We start from the raw sequence: 18,049 nt of genomic DNA, 5'->3' as shown, positions 1-18,049 counted from the left end.
GCGCTTCCGATAGGTCTTCCTTTTTCCTCAGCCGAGGACTCCCCGCACTGTGCTTGACAGAGCACTCGACTGTGCCTGACTTATATCCCGCACTTCTGCCCTCGCCCCTTCCCCTCCCTCCCAGACCCACGACAGAGCTCCCCTCGTCCTCACTTCCCACCCCAACAGCCTCCACATCCAAAGGATCATCCCGCCATTTTGGCCACCTCCAGCGTGATGCCAACACATCTTCCACTCCCCTTCAGTCAGCATTCCAAAGGCACCTTTTCCTCACGACACCCTGGCCCATTCGTCCATCACCCCGACACCTCCTCACACAATTGCAGGAGGTGTAATATCTGCTCCTCTCGCCTCACCAATCCGAGGCTCCAAACACTCCTTCCAGGTGAAGCAGCCTTTTACTTGTACTTCTTTCAATTTAGTATACTGTACGCACTGCTCACAATGCAGTCGCCTCTACTCCTGCTCCTATTTCTTGTGTTCTTGATCCCGAGCTTCCAGTTGCTTTTAAATTCACCACCTTGTTCTCACACCTACATTTCTGTCCTTGGCCTGCTGCAGTGTTCCAGTGAAGCTCAACGAACAGCACCCCATCTTCCCATTAGACACTCTACACCCTTTTGGACTCAATATTGAGTTTAACAATTTCAGAGCATGACTGCCATTTTTTTTTATTTTACTTTAATTTTTTAACTATGTGCCTGTCTTAAACTTGTTTTCAAGTTTTTGCTTTTGGACAGAGCTGTTTTATTATTCTGCCATTAACACTATTTCTGGACTAATGCTTCATCTTTTACTACAACTAATAGGACTCCCTTTATCTTTTGTTCTATGACATCTCTATCATTTAATCTCTCCTGCCCTCCACACTATCACACACCTTCCCTTCTGTTCTTCTCCCACCCACCACCACTGCTCAAAGCCCATGACATTTCTAACGTTTGCCAGTTCTGTTGAAATGTTACAGACCTGAAACATTGACTCTGTTTCTCTCTCCACAGATGCTGCCAGACCTGCTGAGTAGTTCCAGCACTTTGTTTTTATTTCAAATTTCCAGCATCTGTAGTATTTTGCTTTTACTTTTATCCAGTTTCCAATATTTCCATAAATAAAACGATGAAAGTCAAAAGAAAAAAAACAAAGAAATATGTAATGGCTCTTAAGATTGTTCATCCAGATTGCTCACAGCAGCGTCAAGTAGATTCAACTTATAATTCCAAGAGACTCCAGGGCAATCCTGGATACACACATATCAGCATACGTACATACGAACAAGGTGCAGGGGTAGGCTATTCGGCCCCGAGAGCCTGCTCTGCCATTCTGTAAGATTGCGGCTGATCTGTTTGAGGACACAACTCCACTTTCCTGCCTACACCTGATACCCTTTGATTCCCTTGTTTGTCGAGAATCTGTTTTTTTTTCCATTCATGGGATGTGGGTGTCGCTGGCCAGGCCAGCATTTATTGCCCATCCCTAATTGCCCTTAAGGTGGTGGTGGTGAGCTGCCTTCTTGAACCGCTGCAGTCCACGTGGGGTAGATACACCCACAGTGCTGTCAAAAAGGGAGTTCCAGGATTTTGACCCAGCGACAGTGAAGGAACGGCGATATAGTTCCAAGTCAGGATGGTGTGTGACTTGGAGGGGAACTTGCAGGTGGTGGTGTTCCCATGCATCTGCTGCTCTTGTCCTTCGAGGTGGTAGAGGTCGCGAGTTTGGAAGCTGCTGTCGAAGGAGCCTTGGTGCGTTGCTGCAGTGCATCTTGTAGATGGTACACACTGCTGCCACTGTGCGTCGGGGGTGGAGGGAGTGAATGTTTGTGGATGGTGTGCCAATCAAGCGGGCTGCTTTGTCCTGGATGGTGTTGAACTTCTTGAGTGTTGTTGGAGCTGCATCCATCCAGGCAAGTGGAGAGTATTCCATCACACTCCTGACTTGCGCCTTGTAGATGGTGGACTGGCTTTGGGAAGTCAGGAGGTGAGTTACTTGCTGCAGGATTCCTAGCCTCTGACCTGCTCTTGTAGCCACGGTATTTATATGACTACTCCGGTTCAGTTTCTGGTCAATGGTAGCCCCTAGGATGTTGATAGTGGGGGATTCAGCGATGGTAATGCCATTGAATGTCAAGGGGAGATGGTTAGATTCTCTCTTGTTGGAGATGGTCATTGCCTGGCACTTGTGTAGCGCCAATGTTACTTGCCACTTATCAGCCCAAGCCTGGATATTGTCCAGGTCTTGCTGCATTTCTACACAGGCTGATTCATTACCTCTGCCTTAAAAAAATTCAATGACCCTGCCTCCACCACTCTCCAGAGAAGAGAGCTCCAGAGTCATAGAGCACAGAAACAGGCCCTTCGGCCCATCGTGTCTGTGCCGACCATCAAGAACCTAACTATTTGAATCCTATTTTCCAGCACTTGGCCCATAGCCATGTATACTATGGCGTGTCAAGTGCTCATCTAAATACTTCAGGCAGTGCGTTCTAGATTCCTCCCTCTGCGTGAAAATTTCTTTCCTGAAATCCCCTCACCTTAAAGGTATGCCCCCTGGTTATTGACCCCTCCACTAAGGGAAAAAGTTTCTTCCTATCTAACCTATCAATGCCCCTCATAATTTTGTATACCTCATTCAGATCCCCTCTCAGCCTTCTCTGTTCTAAGGAAAACAACCCTAGCCTTTTCAGTCTCTCTTCATAGCTGAAATGCTCCAGCCCAGGCAACATCCTGATGAAAACAATAAATGCTGGAAATACTCAGCAGGTCTGGCAGCACCTGTGGACAGAGAAGCAGAGTTGACGTTTCAGATCAGCGACCCTTCTTCGGAACTGGAGTTCCGAAGAAGGGTCACTGACCTGAAACGTTATCTCTGCTTCTCTGTCCACAGGTGCTGCCAGACCTACTGAGTATTTCCAGCATTTATTGTTTTTATTTCAGATTTCCAGCATCTGCAGTATTTTGCTTTTATTAAGATCCTGGTGAATCTCCTCTGCACCCTCTCCAGTGCAATCACATCCTTCCGATAGTGTGGTACCCAGAACTGTACACAGTATTCCAGCTGTGACCTAACTAGCGTTTTATACAGCTCCATCATAACCTCCCTGCTCTTATATTCTAAGCCTCCGTTAATAAAGGCAGGTATCCCATATGCCTTCCTAAACACCTTATCTACCTGTGCTGCTACCTTCAGTGATCTATAGACAAGTACACCAAGGTCCCTCTGTACTTCCTAGGGTCCTACCATCCATTGTATATTCCCTTGCCTTGTTAGTCCTCCCAAAATGCATCACCTCACACTTCTCAGGATTAAGTTCCATTTGCCACAGCTCCGCCCATCTTACCAGCCCATCTATATCGTTCTGTAATCTAAGGCTTTCCTCCTCACTATTTACGATACCACCAATTTTCGTGTCACCTGCGAACTTACTGATCATAACCCCTATATTCACATCTAAATCATTAATGTACACTACAAACAGTAAGGGTCCCAGCATCGATCCCTGCGGTACACCACTGGTCACAGGCTTCCACTTGCAAAAACAATCCTCGACCATCATCCTCTACCTCCTGCCACTAAGCCAATTTTGGATCCAATTTGCCAAATTGCTCTGGATTCCACCGTCTTGACTAATCTCCCATGCAGGACTTTATCAAAAGCCTTACTGAAGTCATGATAGACTACATCAACTGCTTTACCCTAATCTACACATCAAGTCACTGCCTCGAAAAATTCAATCAAGTAAGTTAGATACGATCTCCCCCGACAAAGCGATGCTGACTATCCCTGATTAATCCCTGCCTCTCCAAGTGGAGATTAATCCTGTCCCTCAGAATTTTTTCCAATAATTTCTCTACCACTGATGTTAGACTCACTGGCCTGCAATTACCTGGTTTATCTCTGCTACCCTTCTTGAATAATGATACCACATTCACTGCCCTCCAATCCTCTGGCACCTCTCTTGTGGCCAGAGAGGATTTGAAAATTTGTGTCAGAGCCCCTGCTATCTCCTCCCTTGCCTCACATAACAGCCTGGGATCCATCTCATCTAGGCCTGGGGATTTATCTGCTTTTAAGACCATTAAAAAACAGTTAATACTTCCTCCCTTTCAATGCTAATATGTTCAAGTATATCACAATCCCCCTCCCTGATCTCTACACCTATATCATTCTTCTCCATAATGGCCACTTGGGTGAGATACCAGGGGGCTTCTGACTCACGACCCTCAGAAAAAGTTTCTCCTCATTTCGGTCTTAAATGGGAGATCCCTTATTTTTAAACTGTTCCCCCTAGTTTTAGTCTCTCCCACAAGGGGAAACATCCTTTCACATCCACTCTGTCAAGTCCCCTCAGGATCTTATAGGTTTCAATAAGATCACCAGAGGGAGGAGATGGCATAGTGGTAATGTCACTAGACTAGTAATCCAGAGTCCAGGCTCTGGGGACATGGGTTCGAATCCCACCACGGCAGATGGTGAGATTTGAATTCAATAAATAAATCTGGAATTAAAAGCTGGTCTAATGGTGACCATGAAACTAGTGTCAATTGTTGTAAAAACCCATTTGGTTCATCTGGCCTAGCTAGCTATGCCCACATCCCACAAAAACAAATAATTTTTAAAAAACTCTCATTCTTCTAAACTCCAATGAACACAGACCCAACCCATCCACCCTTTGTTTATAAGATAACCCCCCCAATCCCAGGAATCAGTACGGTGAACCTTCTGAACTGCTTCCAGTGCAATTATATCCTTTCTTAATTAAGGAGACCAAAACAATACACAATACTAAGATGTGGTCTCACCAATGCCCTGTACAACTGCAGCAAAACATTTCTACTTTTATATTCCATTCCCCTTGCAATAAATGACAACATTGCTTTTGCCTTCTTAATCACTTGCTGTACCTGCATTTCATGTGTTAGGACACCCCGATTCCTCTGCATCTGCATTCTGCAATCTCTCTCCATTTAAATAATATGATGATGATTGGCAACCCTAACAAATGGCAATTCTGCTTCTTGAAATATTTTTGCACCGAGTCTTTTTAGGAGACTTATATCTTCCAAATAGTTAGCAAACAAAGAATATATATATTTTAACTAATCCAGTTCAGCTCAGACACAAGTGATTTGGAACAAGTAAAAGTTTGCCCGGTGCAATCTCGCAGAGTCAATCAAGAGGAGGAAAGAAATGCAGCCCGCAGCCATCCCAGAACTGCCTTAGACCAATGTTAAACATTGCAACTTTCTGATTGATGCTTCTCTGATTAAAATGCAGATCCAGTTGCCCTGGGAAACAGTCGTCTGGTCGTTTGCCTTTGTGTCGGCTAATTCCCACTGTCTGCTGTCTGGATCAGAGCTAACAGTACAAAGCCCTCGAATGTGTTTTTGGGGCTGATGGTGAGGGTGTAGCAGGGTGAAGAAAGTAACACAATTAAACGTTGATATCAAACTCGTGTAAAAAGAAAAATTACAACCAGGAAGTGATCAAAGACCACGGCTTTGTAAAAAGATGTGCAGTATCAGGATTATCACTTAGTTGCAGCGGTGTCTCAAAAAGACTGGCTTTCCTCACCCAGTGATATCAGCTGTGATACAGTGTGGGTATTAAAAATACTCAGTACTCCTGCATAATGGAGGGAGCCCATAAAGCAAGACACCCAATGTTAAAGTTACAGCTGGATCATTAAGAGGTAATGTCAGGAAGCACTTCTTCACAGCAAAGCTAGTGGAAATAGGGAGCTGTCTCCCCTTAAAATCCTGCCCGCCATAACAACTTATATTTATATAGTGCCTTTAATGCAATATGATGCCCCAAGGCACTTCACAGAAGTACTATAAAACAAAATTTGACAGCAAGCCACACAAGGCGATATTAGGGCAGATAGCCAAAAGTTTAGTGAAAGATGTAGGTTTTTAAGGAGCACCTCGAAGGAGGAAAGGTTGAAAGAGACCAAAAGATGCTCAAGAGGAGCACAGAGATCTCAAAGGGTTGTGGGGCTGGAAAGGATTACAGAGATAGGGAGGGGTGAGTCCAGTTACCTAACCACTACACTACTGTTTTATATTTATATGACCAAAAATTAAAGTCACCTTACCTGCACAGCAACCCAGCTTGCATTGGTAGTGTGTTCTCCAAAGGGACCAAACCCTAAAAATCAAAGCAGTTCAACATTACAAAATCAGGAAGTACAAACCCTGATGCTTTAGAATCAGGTTCTTTGAATGTTAGCAACAAAACACATTTGTGCAAAAATTCTTTGCTCAGTATTTTGAATGAACTGCTAACCCACTTTAAATGTCAGCCTTGGCTCAAAAGGTTGTGTTCAAGTTCTACTCCAGAGACCTGAACACACAATCCAGGCTGAAACTCCCAGCAGTAGCGAAGGAGTGCTGCACTGTTGCAAGTGCAGTCTTTCGGATACGATGTTAAACCGAGGCCCTTTATAGTAGACCTAAAAGATCCCATGGCAGTATTTCAAAGAACAGCAGGGGAGTTCTCAAATTCTGGGCCAATATTTCTCCCTCAACCACCATCACTAAATCATCTGGTTATTTGGCTTAGTGCCGTTTGTGGGAGCTTGCAGTGTACAAATCAGCTGCAGCGTTTACCTACAACAGTGAATACACTTCAAAAAGTACTTCATTAACTGTAAAGTGCATTGGAAAATCCTGAGGTTGTGAAAGGCACTATATAAATGCAAATCCATTCATCCATTTTAAAATGGCAGGCAATGGAGTTTGATTTAAATGTGAGCATTCATTGAATATGAAGACAAATATTAAGATTCAATTACATAGCCTGCTTCTGATTTGGTGGTTTCTATTTGGCCATTTATCCTCTACAAAAGCACACATCCTAATCCCGATTCCAAGTGCCTGCCCTGTCCTTATCCCCCAACTTCCCTTCAAACACTTATCGAACCTATTTGAAACCGAGATCATGTTCACGTTTTACATCATAAACTCTGGTAATGTATTCACTGTCTCGCAAAAGGGCTCCCTTGCTTACTATTTTATACCTTTTATTCTTGTATCTACGTTCCCCTCACCCTAGATCCTCAATCACTGGTCACAATTTGTTTTGATCTACTTTTAAACGCCTCTATCAAAGATCCTATAATATCCTCTGTTAAAGAAAACAGCCACAGTTTTTCAAGTCTTTCTTCATTTCTGCATTTTCACATACCAGGCAGCATCGCAGTGAGTCTGCGCTGTACGCTCTCGACTGTCTTAACATCCATCCCATAATATGGAGCCCAAAACTGCACACACTTTTGTAACTGTATCTAAGGTTTTATGTTGATTCACTATTACATCTCCATTTTTATATTCTATATCTAAGGACGATATTAGAACTGAGAGGATATACTTATCAGGAAAGGCTGAACAGGCTGGGACTCTTATCCCTAGAAAAGAGAAGGTTGATGGGTGACCTGATAGAGGTCTTTAAGATAATGAAACGGTTTGATAGAGTAGACATAGAGAAGATGTTTTCACTTGTGGGGGAGACCAGAACTCAGGGTCATAAATACAAAATAGCACCACACTTACGAGAAATACGACGCTGAAAAAAAAACTAAAGAAATATAAAATCTGACTTTACCTTTTAAAAATAGGGCGATGCTGCAAAAGATGGCTGCATGTGTATTCGAGCATTGCCACACAGTTTAGAACAAAGAACACCTTCAAAAGCTAAGAGGTGTCAATTGCACCCTTCCTAAACCCATGCTGAAACATTTCTGAATTGAATGGTTTCTACTGAAACAAAGAAGCTATGAAGTGAAAACATCATAACCGGATTATTCTCATCCTGGGCCATTGCATAATATCCATGGGGGAAGAGACCAAAGCGTACCTGACCAGAAGATGATGCAACAAACTTTTTACCTTAAAAAGGCAGCCCTCGAAAAAAGAGTACAAGAGACCCTCCCAGAAAGAAGCATTCCGAAACAGCTTGCCCAGCTAAGAGCTGGGAAAAAATCCAGCAACCATTAGGGAGGCACCCTGCTGTAAAATTTTACATTTTTAAAAAAAAACTTATGAAGCAGTGAAATTGGAAGTGATCCTCCGTCTTCAAACTGAACTATCAACCAAGAGAGAAATCTACAAACACCTCAGGCCTGCAACCAACGAGAACTTGACTTCCGAGAGAATTCAACAGGTTTACCGTGAACCCCAAAACCCTACATCACCTGAAAACCCATTTACCTCTGATGGTTCTGATGAAAGGTCACAGACCTGAAACCATAATTCTGTTTCTCTTTCCACAGATGTTACCAGTCCTGCTGAGTATTCCTGGAACATTCTGTTTTTATTTCAGATTTCCAGCATCCGCAGTATTTTGCTTTTATTTACCCCCTTTCCTCTCTGTCTCTTCTTGTGCATGTGTGCGCGCGAGCAAATGTGTCAGTGAATGCAGTTGCAACAATTTCAGGATAAGGCATATTGCTCAATAAATAATTAATCTTCTGTTTTAAACTTACAAGAAAACTTGTCGCTGTCTGTTTATTTGACAAATAAAAGACAAAGAAAGGGGTTAAACCCTAAATAACAAAAACACTTGCTGTGGTCAAGAGGGAGTTGAACAGCAGGAAACCATCCACACCCCTCATCAAGTGGCCATAATAATAGTCACTCTGTTTTATTCCCCAGGAGTTATTTACGATCGCTTTTATTCTAGTATTGTCTGCAAGTATGGACATCTCGCCCTCTGGCTCTGTATCCAAATTATTGATGTACACATGAGCAGGTGGCTTCAGAACAGAACCTTGTGGGACACCACTGCTTATAACACTCTTCTCATCCCCGACTCAACCCTGCCCATTCAATGGCCCATCAAGAAAACCTAAACCACTCATTGCAGGAAGACAGTCATAATACTTGTAGTGCTCTTGTCAAAGTACTCTCACCTATGGCACCATGCAATGCCAACTTCAACAAACTAAAGCCTAGAGAATTAAATGTGTAGATAAAATATATGGGCTTGTGGTGCATTATAGATGTGGTAGATACAATGGGGGGGGGGGGGACAGCGGGGAGAAGAGACAGGAGATCAGCGCCTTTGGGCCTTGGACTAAAACAGATCTCGGTTGCTGAGCTTTTTTTCCCCCTCTCACACTCTCCCCTCCCCTACCGCCAGTTGGGAGAAGTTTTGTCGTTCCATTCAATTTCTGCCAACTACAAACCTCCACTGACACGGAACTGTCCAGTGAAGGTGATGGGAAAGAATACAAAGCGTTGAAAATTATGCTGTAATTGTAAAAAGTTCTGGTTAGACCCTTTTTGGAGTGCAGCGCTCAGTTCTAGACCTCAGGAAGAACATGTGAGCCTTGCAAGGGGTCCAGATTAGAGTCAACAGAACAATACCAGAGCAAAAAAAAAAGTTAAATTAAGGACAGGTTGTATCGATTAGGCTTGTATCCCCTTGAGCATAGAAGTTTAAGCGAGAGCTAATTGAGGTTTTTAAAATGGTTAAAGGATTAGATTAGGGTAGAGAGTCACAGAATCATTTAAGGCACAGGAATCCACTTGACCCACCGAGCGCATGCCGGCTCTCCACGGAACTACACCCGCGTCAGTACCATTCCCCACTCAATCCCTGTAGCCCTTCAAGTTTATTTCCTTCAAGTGCCCATCCAATTTCCTTTTGAGATCATTGATTGGCTCCGCTTCCACCACCCGTGAGGACAGCGAGCTCTAGGTCATTAGCACTAATAAAATTCCTCCTCATTCCCCCTGCATCGCATGCCCAAAGCCTTCAATCTGAGTCCCCTCGTCTTTATACCATCAGTTAATGGGAACAGTTTTTTCTTGTCTAACTTATCTAAGCCTGTCATACTCTTGTACACCTCTATTAAATCACCCTTCAATCTCCTTTGCTCCAATTGCAGCAAGCAATTAAGACGGCTAATGGTATGTTAGCCTTTATTGCAAGAGGATTTGAGTACAGGAGTAGCCAAGTCTTACTTCAATTGTATAGAACCATGGATAGGCCGCACCTGAAGTAGTGTGTGCAGTTTTGGTCCCCTTACCTTAGGGAGGATATTATTGCCATAAAGGGAGTGCAACGAAGGTTCACCAGACTTGTTCCCGGGATGGCAGGATGTCCCTATGAAGAGAGATTGGGGAAACTGGTCCTGTATTCTCTAGAGTTTCGAAGAATGAGAGGTGATCTCATTGAAAACTACAAAATACTTAAAGGGATAGACCGGGTCGATGCAGCTAAGATGTTTCCCCTGGCTGGGGAGTCTAGAACCAGGGGACACAATTTCAAAATAAGGGGGAAGCCACTTAGGACACAGATGAGGAGAAATTTCTTTACTCAGAGGGTTGTGAATCTTTGGAATTCTGTACCCCGGAGGGCTGTGGAAGCTGAGTCACTGAGTATGTTTAAACACCATTGACATAAGGGGATATGGGAATAGTGTGGGAAAACGGCATTTGAAGTGAATGATCAGCCATGATCGTATTGAATGGCAGAGCAGGCTCAATGGACTGAATGGCCTACTCCTGCTCTTATGTTCCCAAGAACAACCACCCCTGCTTTTCCAACCTAACCTTGTAACTAAAATTCCCCCATCCCTGGAACATAGGAATCATTCTGGTAAATCTCCTCTGCACCCACTCAAGGTCCCTCACATTCTTCCTAAAGTGTGACGACCACAACTGGATGCAATGCACCATTTGGGGCCTAACCAGATTTTATAAAGGTTCAGCATAACTTCCCTGCTGTTGTACTCAATTTCTTTATTTATGAAGCCCAAGATCCCTCATGCTTTACTAACCACTTTCTCAATATGTCCTGTCACCCTCAAAAATCAATGCACATGCACCCCCAGGTCCCTCTGTTCCTGCACACTCTTTAGAACTGTGCCATTAAGTATATATTGCCTCTCTCTATTCCTTCTACCAAAATCCATCCCCTCACACTTGTATTAAATTTCATCTGCCACCTGTCTGCCCATTCTACTAGCCTATGTCATGTTGCAGGTGGTTCATAGCATCCTCATTCTTTGCCACACCTCCAAGTTTGATATCATCAGCAAATGTTGAGATTCTACTCTGTATTCCAAGATACAAGTAATTTATATGTAGCCAAAAAAATCAGTGGTCCCAACACTGACTCTTGGGGAACACCACTGTATATCATCCTCCAGTCTGGAAACACAGCCATTTACTCTAACTCATTGTTTTCTGTCCTTATGCCAATTTTTATCCAATTGGACATTGACCCTCTAATTCCACAGGCTTCAATTTTGTTAACCAGCCTTTTATGTGGTACCTTATGAAACACTTTCTTAAAATTCATATAAACAACATCCAGCACATTCCCTTCAACAATCTTCTCTATTACTTCATCAAAAAATTCAATTAGATTAGTCAAGCATGATCTCCCTTTTACAAATCCATGCTGGCTCTCCTTAATTAACTTGAACATCTCCAAATGTCTGTTGATTTTGTTCACCTGATAGTTTAACATCAGTGTTGGGTAAGTTTGTAGAAACAGACAGGGATGTAGTTGCTAGGACTGTCCTTACACCCTTTCTTGAATAAGGGTGTCACATTTGCCACTCTCCAATCCTCTAGCACTTACCCTGTTTCTAGGGAAGATTGGAAGATTATGGCAAGCCCTTCCGCTATCTCCATCCCCACTTCTTTTAACAACCTGGGATGAAAGTCATCTGGATCAGGTGTATTATCTACTCCAAGTATAGCCAGCTTTTTTAGTAATTCCCTCCTTCTCAATTTTTACCCTATCCATTGCATCTACTCTCTCCACTTCTGATATTTTGTCAATTCCGCTTACTTAGTGAACACTGATACAAAGTAATCATTAAGTATATTAAAGACACAGACATCGTCTTATTGAATGGTGAAATAAGCTCAAGGGCCTGAATGGCCTCCTCCTGTTCCTAAAGGCTTTGCTTGATAAGAATCTCCCCTTGACATTCAATGGCATTACCATCACTGAATCCCCCACTAACATCCTAGGAGTTACCATTGACCAGAAACTGAACTGGAGTAGCCATATAAATACCGTGGCTACAAGAGCAGGTCAGAGGCTATGAACCCTGGGGCAAGTAACCCATCTCCTGACTCCCCAAAGCCTGTCCACCATCTACAAGACACAAGTCAGGAGTGTGATGGAATACTCTCCACTTGCCTGGATGGGTGCAGCCCCAACAACACTCAAGAAGCTCGACACCATCCAGGACAAAGCAGCCCGCTTGAATGGAACCCCATCTACAAACATTCACTCCCTCCAGCACCAATGCACAGGTGGCAGCAGTGTGTACCATTTACAAGATGCATTGCAGCAACGCACCAAGGCTCCCTAGACAGCACCTTCCAAACCCGCGACCTCTACCAACTAGAAGGACAAGGGCAGCAAATACATAGGAATACCACCACCTGCAGGTTCCCCTCCAAGTCACACACCATCCTGACTTGGAACTGTATCGCCGTTCCTTTACTGTCGCTGGGTCAAAATCCTGGAACTCCCTTCCTAACAGCACTGTGGGTGTACCCACCCCACATGGACTGCAGCAGTTCAGGAAGGCAGCTCACACCACCTTCTCAAGGGCAATTAGGGATGGGCAATAAATGCTGGCATAGCCAGTGACGCCCACTTCCCATGAATGAATAAAAAAAAAGAAAGATGGATAATTTTATTAATCCAAGTTACCTTGAGGAAAAAAAAAATGAGAGATCTATGCTGACAAAAGCCACCTTTGCTGCCCATCTCCAGTTCCTCCTAGATGTTGATGGTCCACCTGCTCGAAGTAGTTGGCTGTAAAATTGAGTCGCAAGTATAGGGTGTGGCAGGTTCCCTCCCCAAAAGAACATTCATGAACTCGTTGGGTTTTTACACCAATCCAACAGATTGCCTGGCCACTTTTCCTTTCTCTGTTGTTGGTAAAAATTACTGAATTTATTGAATTCATACTCTAAATTTGCTGTGGTGAGATTTAAACACACAACTTGCATTTATTGAACAGCTTTAAGTGTAGTAAAACATCCTAAAGTACTTCACAGAAGCGTTATCAAACAGAATTTGCCACTAGGCAACATGAGATATTAGGGCCAATGACCAAAAGTATGGTCAAAGTAGTAAGTTTTAAAAGCATCTTAAAGGGCGAGAGAGGTGGTCAGGTTTTAGGAATTCCAGAGCTTTCAGCCTAGAGCTGAAGGCACATCCACCAATGGTGGAGACGATAGAAACTGAGGATGCACAAGAATCGGAGGAGTGCAGAGATCTGGGAGGTCTGTAGGAGATTACACAGCAAAGCCATGGAGGGATTTGAAAACAAGGATGAGATTTTTAAAACCAAGGCGATGCAGCATGCAGGTCAGCAAGCATGGGGTGGGCTGGAAATGATTGGATGAATAGGTCTTGGTGCAAGTTGGGATAGAGACAGAGTGTTGGATGAGCTGAGGTTTAAGGAGGGTGGTGGTCAACAAAGAGTCGAGAGTTTTAGCAACAGATGGACAGGGGCAGGGACGGGTGATGTTACAGAGATGGAAATAGATGACCTCTGGGTTACTAGTTACTGCCAGAACCACTAAAGTTTGAAGCCAAGTGTTTCATTTGACAGCTAACAACTCAACAACAAAAAAAGATCAGGTTGCGCATATTTTGAGAGAAAATACTTCAAGGAAGCAGGTTATTCAACATCTGAAGTGACCAGTTAACATTTCAGGCATAATCCAGAACTGGATTTAATCCAGAATGTTAACCTGTTCTGTCAGCCGCAGGATGCAGTCAGACTCACTGTGCATGTCCAGCACTTATTTCAGACTTTCAACATTGCGAGATATCTTTTCCCACCTCTGCCTTAGCTGATTCTTCAAGTTAATTACAGAGAACCTGCAGGACTGATTTTTTTAAATTTCATTCTCAGGATGCGTTCATCACTAACCAGGCAGGCATTTTCTGCCTATGCCTAGGTGCTCCTTGAGAAGGTGGTGATGAGCCGCCTTCTTGAACCACTGTAGCGAAGGTGCTCACACAGTTCTTAGGTTGGGAGTTCCAGGATTTTGGCTCAGTGATGAAGGAATGACCGATATATGTCCAAGTCAGGATGCACGTGACTTGGAGATGATGGTATTCCCATGTGTCTGCTGCCCTTGTCCTTCTAGGTGGTGGTGGCTACAGGAGGTGCTGTCAAAGAAGCATTGGCGAGTTGCTGCAATGCAACCCGTGGATAAGAGTGTGCAGGTGGTCGAGGGGGGTAGATTTGTTTTTAGGCAAGTGACATTTAACACCAAGATTTAGCTGTGTTTAAACACGGCTGTCTCCTATAAGACTAAAGCTCAGTCACAGTGGTCTAAATGGACAGACCGAGGTTCTCTAGAGGCCAATTGCTGTAGAACATTTTACCAGATTGTCGTGGAATTGCTTTTAATGAGATGGAGGATACGGTAGAGGTTCCTAAGCTGTGGTTATCCACACTTAACTAAGAATATAGTGTTACGGTGTTTAAGCCAATGGAAAAAAAAAACTTTACCATTTACCTGACTGAATTGTACCAGGAGTCAACTGTGAAACACTTCACCATCTTGGAATTTTGGGACCAATCCGTAGATAGTGAGGTTTTCTTTTAAAAATTGGTGTGCCACATAAAATGGCCATGAGAAAGTCCCATTAAAACTTGTCAACGTGCTATTATGGCAATACAGTTACTTGCTTCACTTATTATTGAAGGTAGGGTTCAGCACAAAGACTAGGTTAGGAAGGATATTACCCTAGTGCAGGAGGACCTTATTCCTTCTCAGAACAGTCTGTCCATAACAACTAAATGGAAAGGATCAACTCACTGCAGCATAGGTCAGAATACTTAACACACAAGTATGGGAGGGATAGGACAGTCAGAGTTCCATTGAATGTAGAGCATAGAATGGGCCATGCTGCCTAACTGATCCATTATGACATTTATGTCCCACACGAGCCTCCTCCCATCCGTGTCGCAAGTTAATAGCTCCAGAATTGTACAGTAATGTCAGATTATACTCATCCTACAAACCAAGGAACATCAAATAACCTACCCGATGTTTAGGGGTTAAATGCACAACCTATTGTCAACTTGAATGATACAGAGCGGAGCTCACACAACCAGTGTGAATGTTAGCAGTGCTAAAATTGGCTTTAGTGCCTCTTCGGCCATGTAAAGGTTGGAAATAAAAATCAGGGTTTCTGCTATAATACCCTCCCCATTGGGCAAGGGGCTAAAAAAAAAAAACTCATTGGCACACAGATCACACACTTGATACCGTATTCCAACGACGAAGCATTCTTAACTGAGAAGAAACAGAAACTATGTTAAAAAAAAGAGAACTAATGAACACAGGAATAGGAGTAAGGCATTTAGACCCACAAGCCTGTTCCACCAACTTCAGCCATGTCATAATTATTCCTCCCCTTGATAACCTCTCACCATGACTCAATGCGTAGCACTCACACTTCAGATTCAGAAGGTTATGGGTTCAATTCCCACATAACCCAGGCTGATACTCAGTGTCAGCACTGAAGAAGTGCTGCCATTTTTCAGATGTGATGTTTAGCCCTCTCAGGTGGGCATAAAAGATCCCAAAGCACTATTTGAAAGAAGAGCTGGGGAGTTCTCCTCGGTGTCCTGTCCAATATTTATCTCACAACTAACATCACTAAAAAGATTATCTGGTAATTATACTCCAGTTTGTGGGAGCTAACTGTGCACAAATTGACTGCTACCATTACAAAAGTGACTACACTTCAAAAGTACTTAATTGGCAGTAAAGCACTTTCCGACATCCTGAGGTTATGAAAAGTGCTATATAAAAGAAAGTTCTTTCTTACAAACTTTTCCTGCTTCCTCTCTCGACATGATTATTCCTTTACTCATGAAAGGGCAAAGTCCATTTCACAGTCAGTTACCCACAGCTAATGTCAACAGCGCTCTGCGTTATCTGACAGGAAGCAGAAAGGACTGACACGTTGTCTACTGCCTGGTGGGTCTTCTGTCCCCGAACTGGGAAGGTCACATCCAATGGGCCGAATGGCCTCCTTCTGTGCTGTATAGTTCTAAGATCACCAAGGGCAGAGTGAAATCATGGCGTCACTGCTCCACATGTGTGTGCTCCTCAAAATGTCCCAGCTACACGTGTGGAAAGTTGGGATCTCAGTGCAGTCAGTTTACACAGGAACAGAAAAAACTTTTGCTGGAACTCCATGCCACATCGAATCCACAGAATCAATTAGAAAAGAAACTTTGAAACTAAGTTACTCATTAAGTATTTATTTGAAACACGTGAAACATATTTGGTTATATTCACTAGTTACAGTTTTACTTTCTCACTCCTACCTTCGCCCCATCACCAATTGTATATTTTGTTTCAAACTGTGTTTAGTAACGTTGTACAGATTAGATGCAAATGAGATGGATAGCAACATCCTCACCACTGAGGTCCTACAATATAACTTATATTAAACAAAGTTGTTTAATTAATTATGCTTTCCTTTTGCTCAGGGTGATGGGGAGCAGAATACTGTTCATTTCATGCACCCACGTCAGCCCCAAACACCCCCAGGTCAGGTTAGTAAAGCTCCCAAGTCCCGCTCATCCATCACCCCTTGTGCCCACTGACCCACACTGGCTCCCGAGCAGCAATGCTTGGATTTCAAGATTCTCAGCCTTGTTTTCAAATAACTCCATGGCCTTGCCTGTCCACATCTCCAATGCTACAACCCATTGAGCCCTCTGCGCTCCTCCAAATCCAGCCTCTTGCACATCCCTGATTTTAATTGCTCCATCATTGGCAGTTGTGCCTTCAGCTGCCTGGGCTTTAAGCTCTGGAATTGCCTCACTACCTCCCTCTCCTTTAAGACACTTAAAACCTTTCACTTTGACCACATTTCTGGTTACCTGCCCTAATATCTCATTAAGTGACTGTCAAATTTTGTTTGCGAACGCTCCTGTGAAGTGCCTTGGGATATTTTACTACATTGAAAGGCGCTATATAAATGCAAGTTGTTTGTTGCTGTTGCTGATGCTAATTGAAGGTGGGGGTGGAAAGCGGGTGACTTTGCTTCATCTCTTCACACCAGCCATCCTTGGGTCTGTCCGAGTCACGCTGTCAACTAGGGTCATGTAAAAGGACTTGGGAGCATTTCCTCCCCCCATTCCTCTCCCCCACCCCATTACTATCTTTCCTGAAAGTGCTAACACATGCTGGAGTCCAGCTCTGCAGGCACACTCCATTCTCTAGGCAACAGTCAAGACAAGGGTATTAAGGGTTACAGAACCAAGGTGGGTACTGTTATGTTTGTTTGGTACGCTGCCACCTTCGTTAGTCTAGCTTAGAGAGATTCTTTAGTCTGGAGTAGTTAGAACATTAACTTTTATTAACTATGTACATCTTCTCACCAATCTTTGTGATTCATCTAAAGTGAGGCTGCATCTATCTTCAAGTCTCTCACATTATCTCTTACATCATGATGTTCGGAAGTATTCTTTACACTCTCTCAGCATTAACCCTTTCAGACCCATAGACTACAGGTACATGGAGTCTAGATGCAGATCAGTCATAGTCTAATTGAATGGTAGAACAGGGCCAAGGGGCTGAATGGCCTTGTTCCTATGACACTTAGTGCCAAAAGGCTCAAGCGGGAGAAATCAATAGGTCAGTAGAACCCTGGCTTCACCGGCATCCGCACAGACACTCTGGAAGCTGGATAGTGATCAGGAGCAGCAAGCCTGACTGATTTCCCTTTGCCTAGTTCATGGGTTCTTAGCCTAATTATAACACCCACCAGCCATCACAGCTGAGGTCAACTTATTCAGTCCAGACCATGGAGAGTAGGGGCCTTCTTGGTCCGTATGGTTCAGTATTACACAGGGCAGTGCATGTACCCACTGAGCCATACAGGCCTTCACTGGATCTTTCATTGATAGTGCTCTCAGTGGCTGGTGAGCAGTCTGCTCGTTTTCTCAGGCTGTAACATTGATTTACACCAGATTGTGAGGAGATAGGCATCAGCCAGGCTCAGTGGGCAGCATTCTCCTAAATCGGAGGGT

General features: G+C 43.6%; 1 protein-coding gene across 4 annotated transcripts in view; it reads right to left on the bottom strand.

Moving 5' to 3' along the window:
• The window catches only part of pgpep1 (pyroglutamyl-peptidase I), a 47,999-nt gene that overhangs the window by 28,132 nt on the left and 1,818 nt on the right, over nucleotides 1-18,049 (bottom strand). For 2 of the 4 annotated variants that reach the window (XM_068016030.1, XM_068016032.1), the window contains exon 2: nucleotides 6,092-6,144. In XM_068016030.1, the coding sequence (XP_067872131.1) occupies nucleotides 6,092-6,144 (53 nt within the window). Of the gene's footprint in view, nucleotides 1-6,091; nucleotides 6,145-15,831; nucleotides 15,911-18,049 lie in introns of those variants that run through there. The other 2 variants (XM_068016029.1, XM_068016031.1) reach the window with 2 other exon arrangements.

Source organism: Heterodontus francisci, chromosome 36, assembly GCF_036365525.1.
Source record: "Heterodontus francisci isolate sHetFra1 chromosome 36, sHetFra1.hap1, whole genome shotgun sequence".
Taxonomy (NCBI): Eukaryota; Metazoa; Chordata; class Chondrichthyes; order Heterodontiformes; family Heterodontidae; genus Heterodontus; species Heterodontus francisci.
The sequence above is the reverse complement of the archived record's forward strand: the minus strand, read 5'-3'. Positions and strand labels throughout refer to the sequence as shown.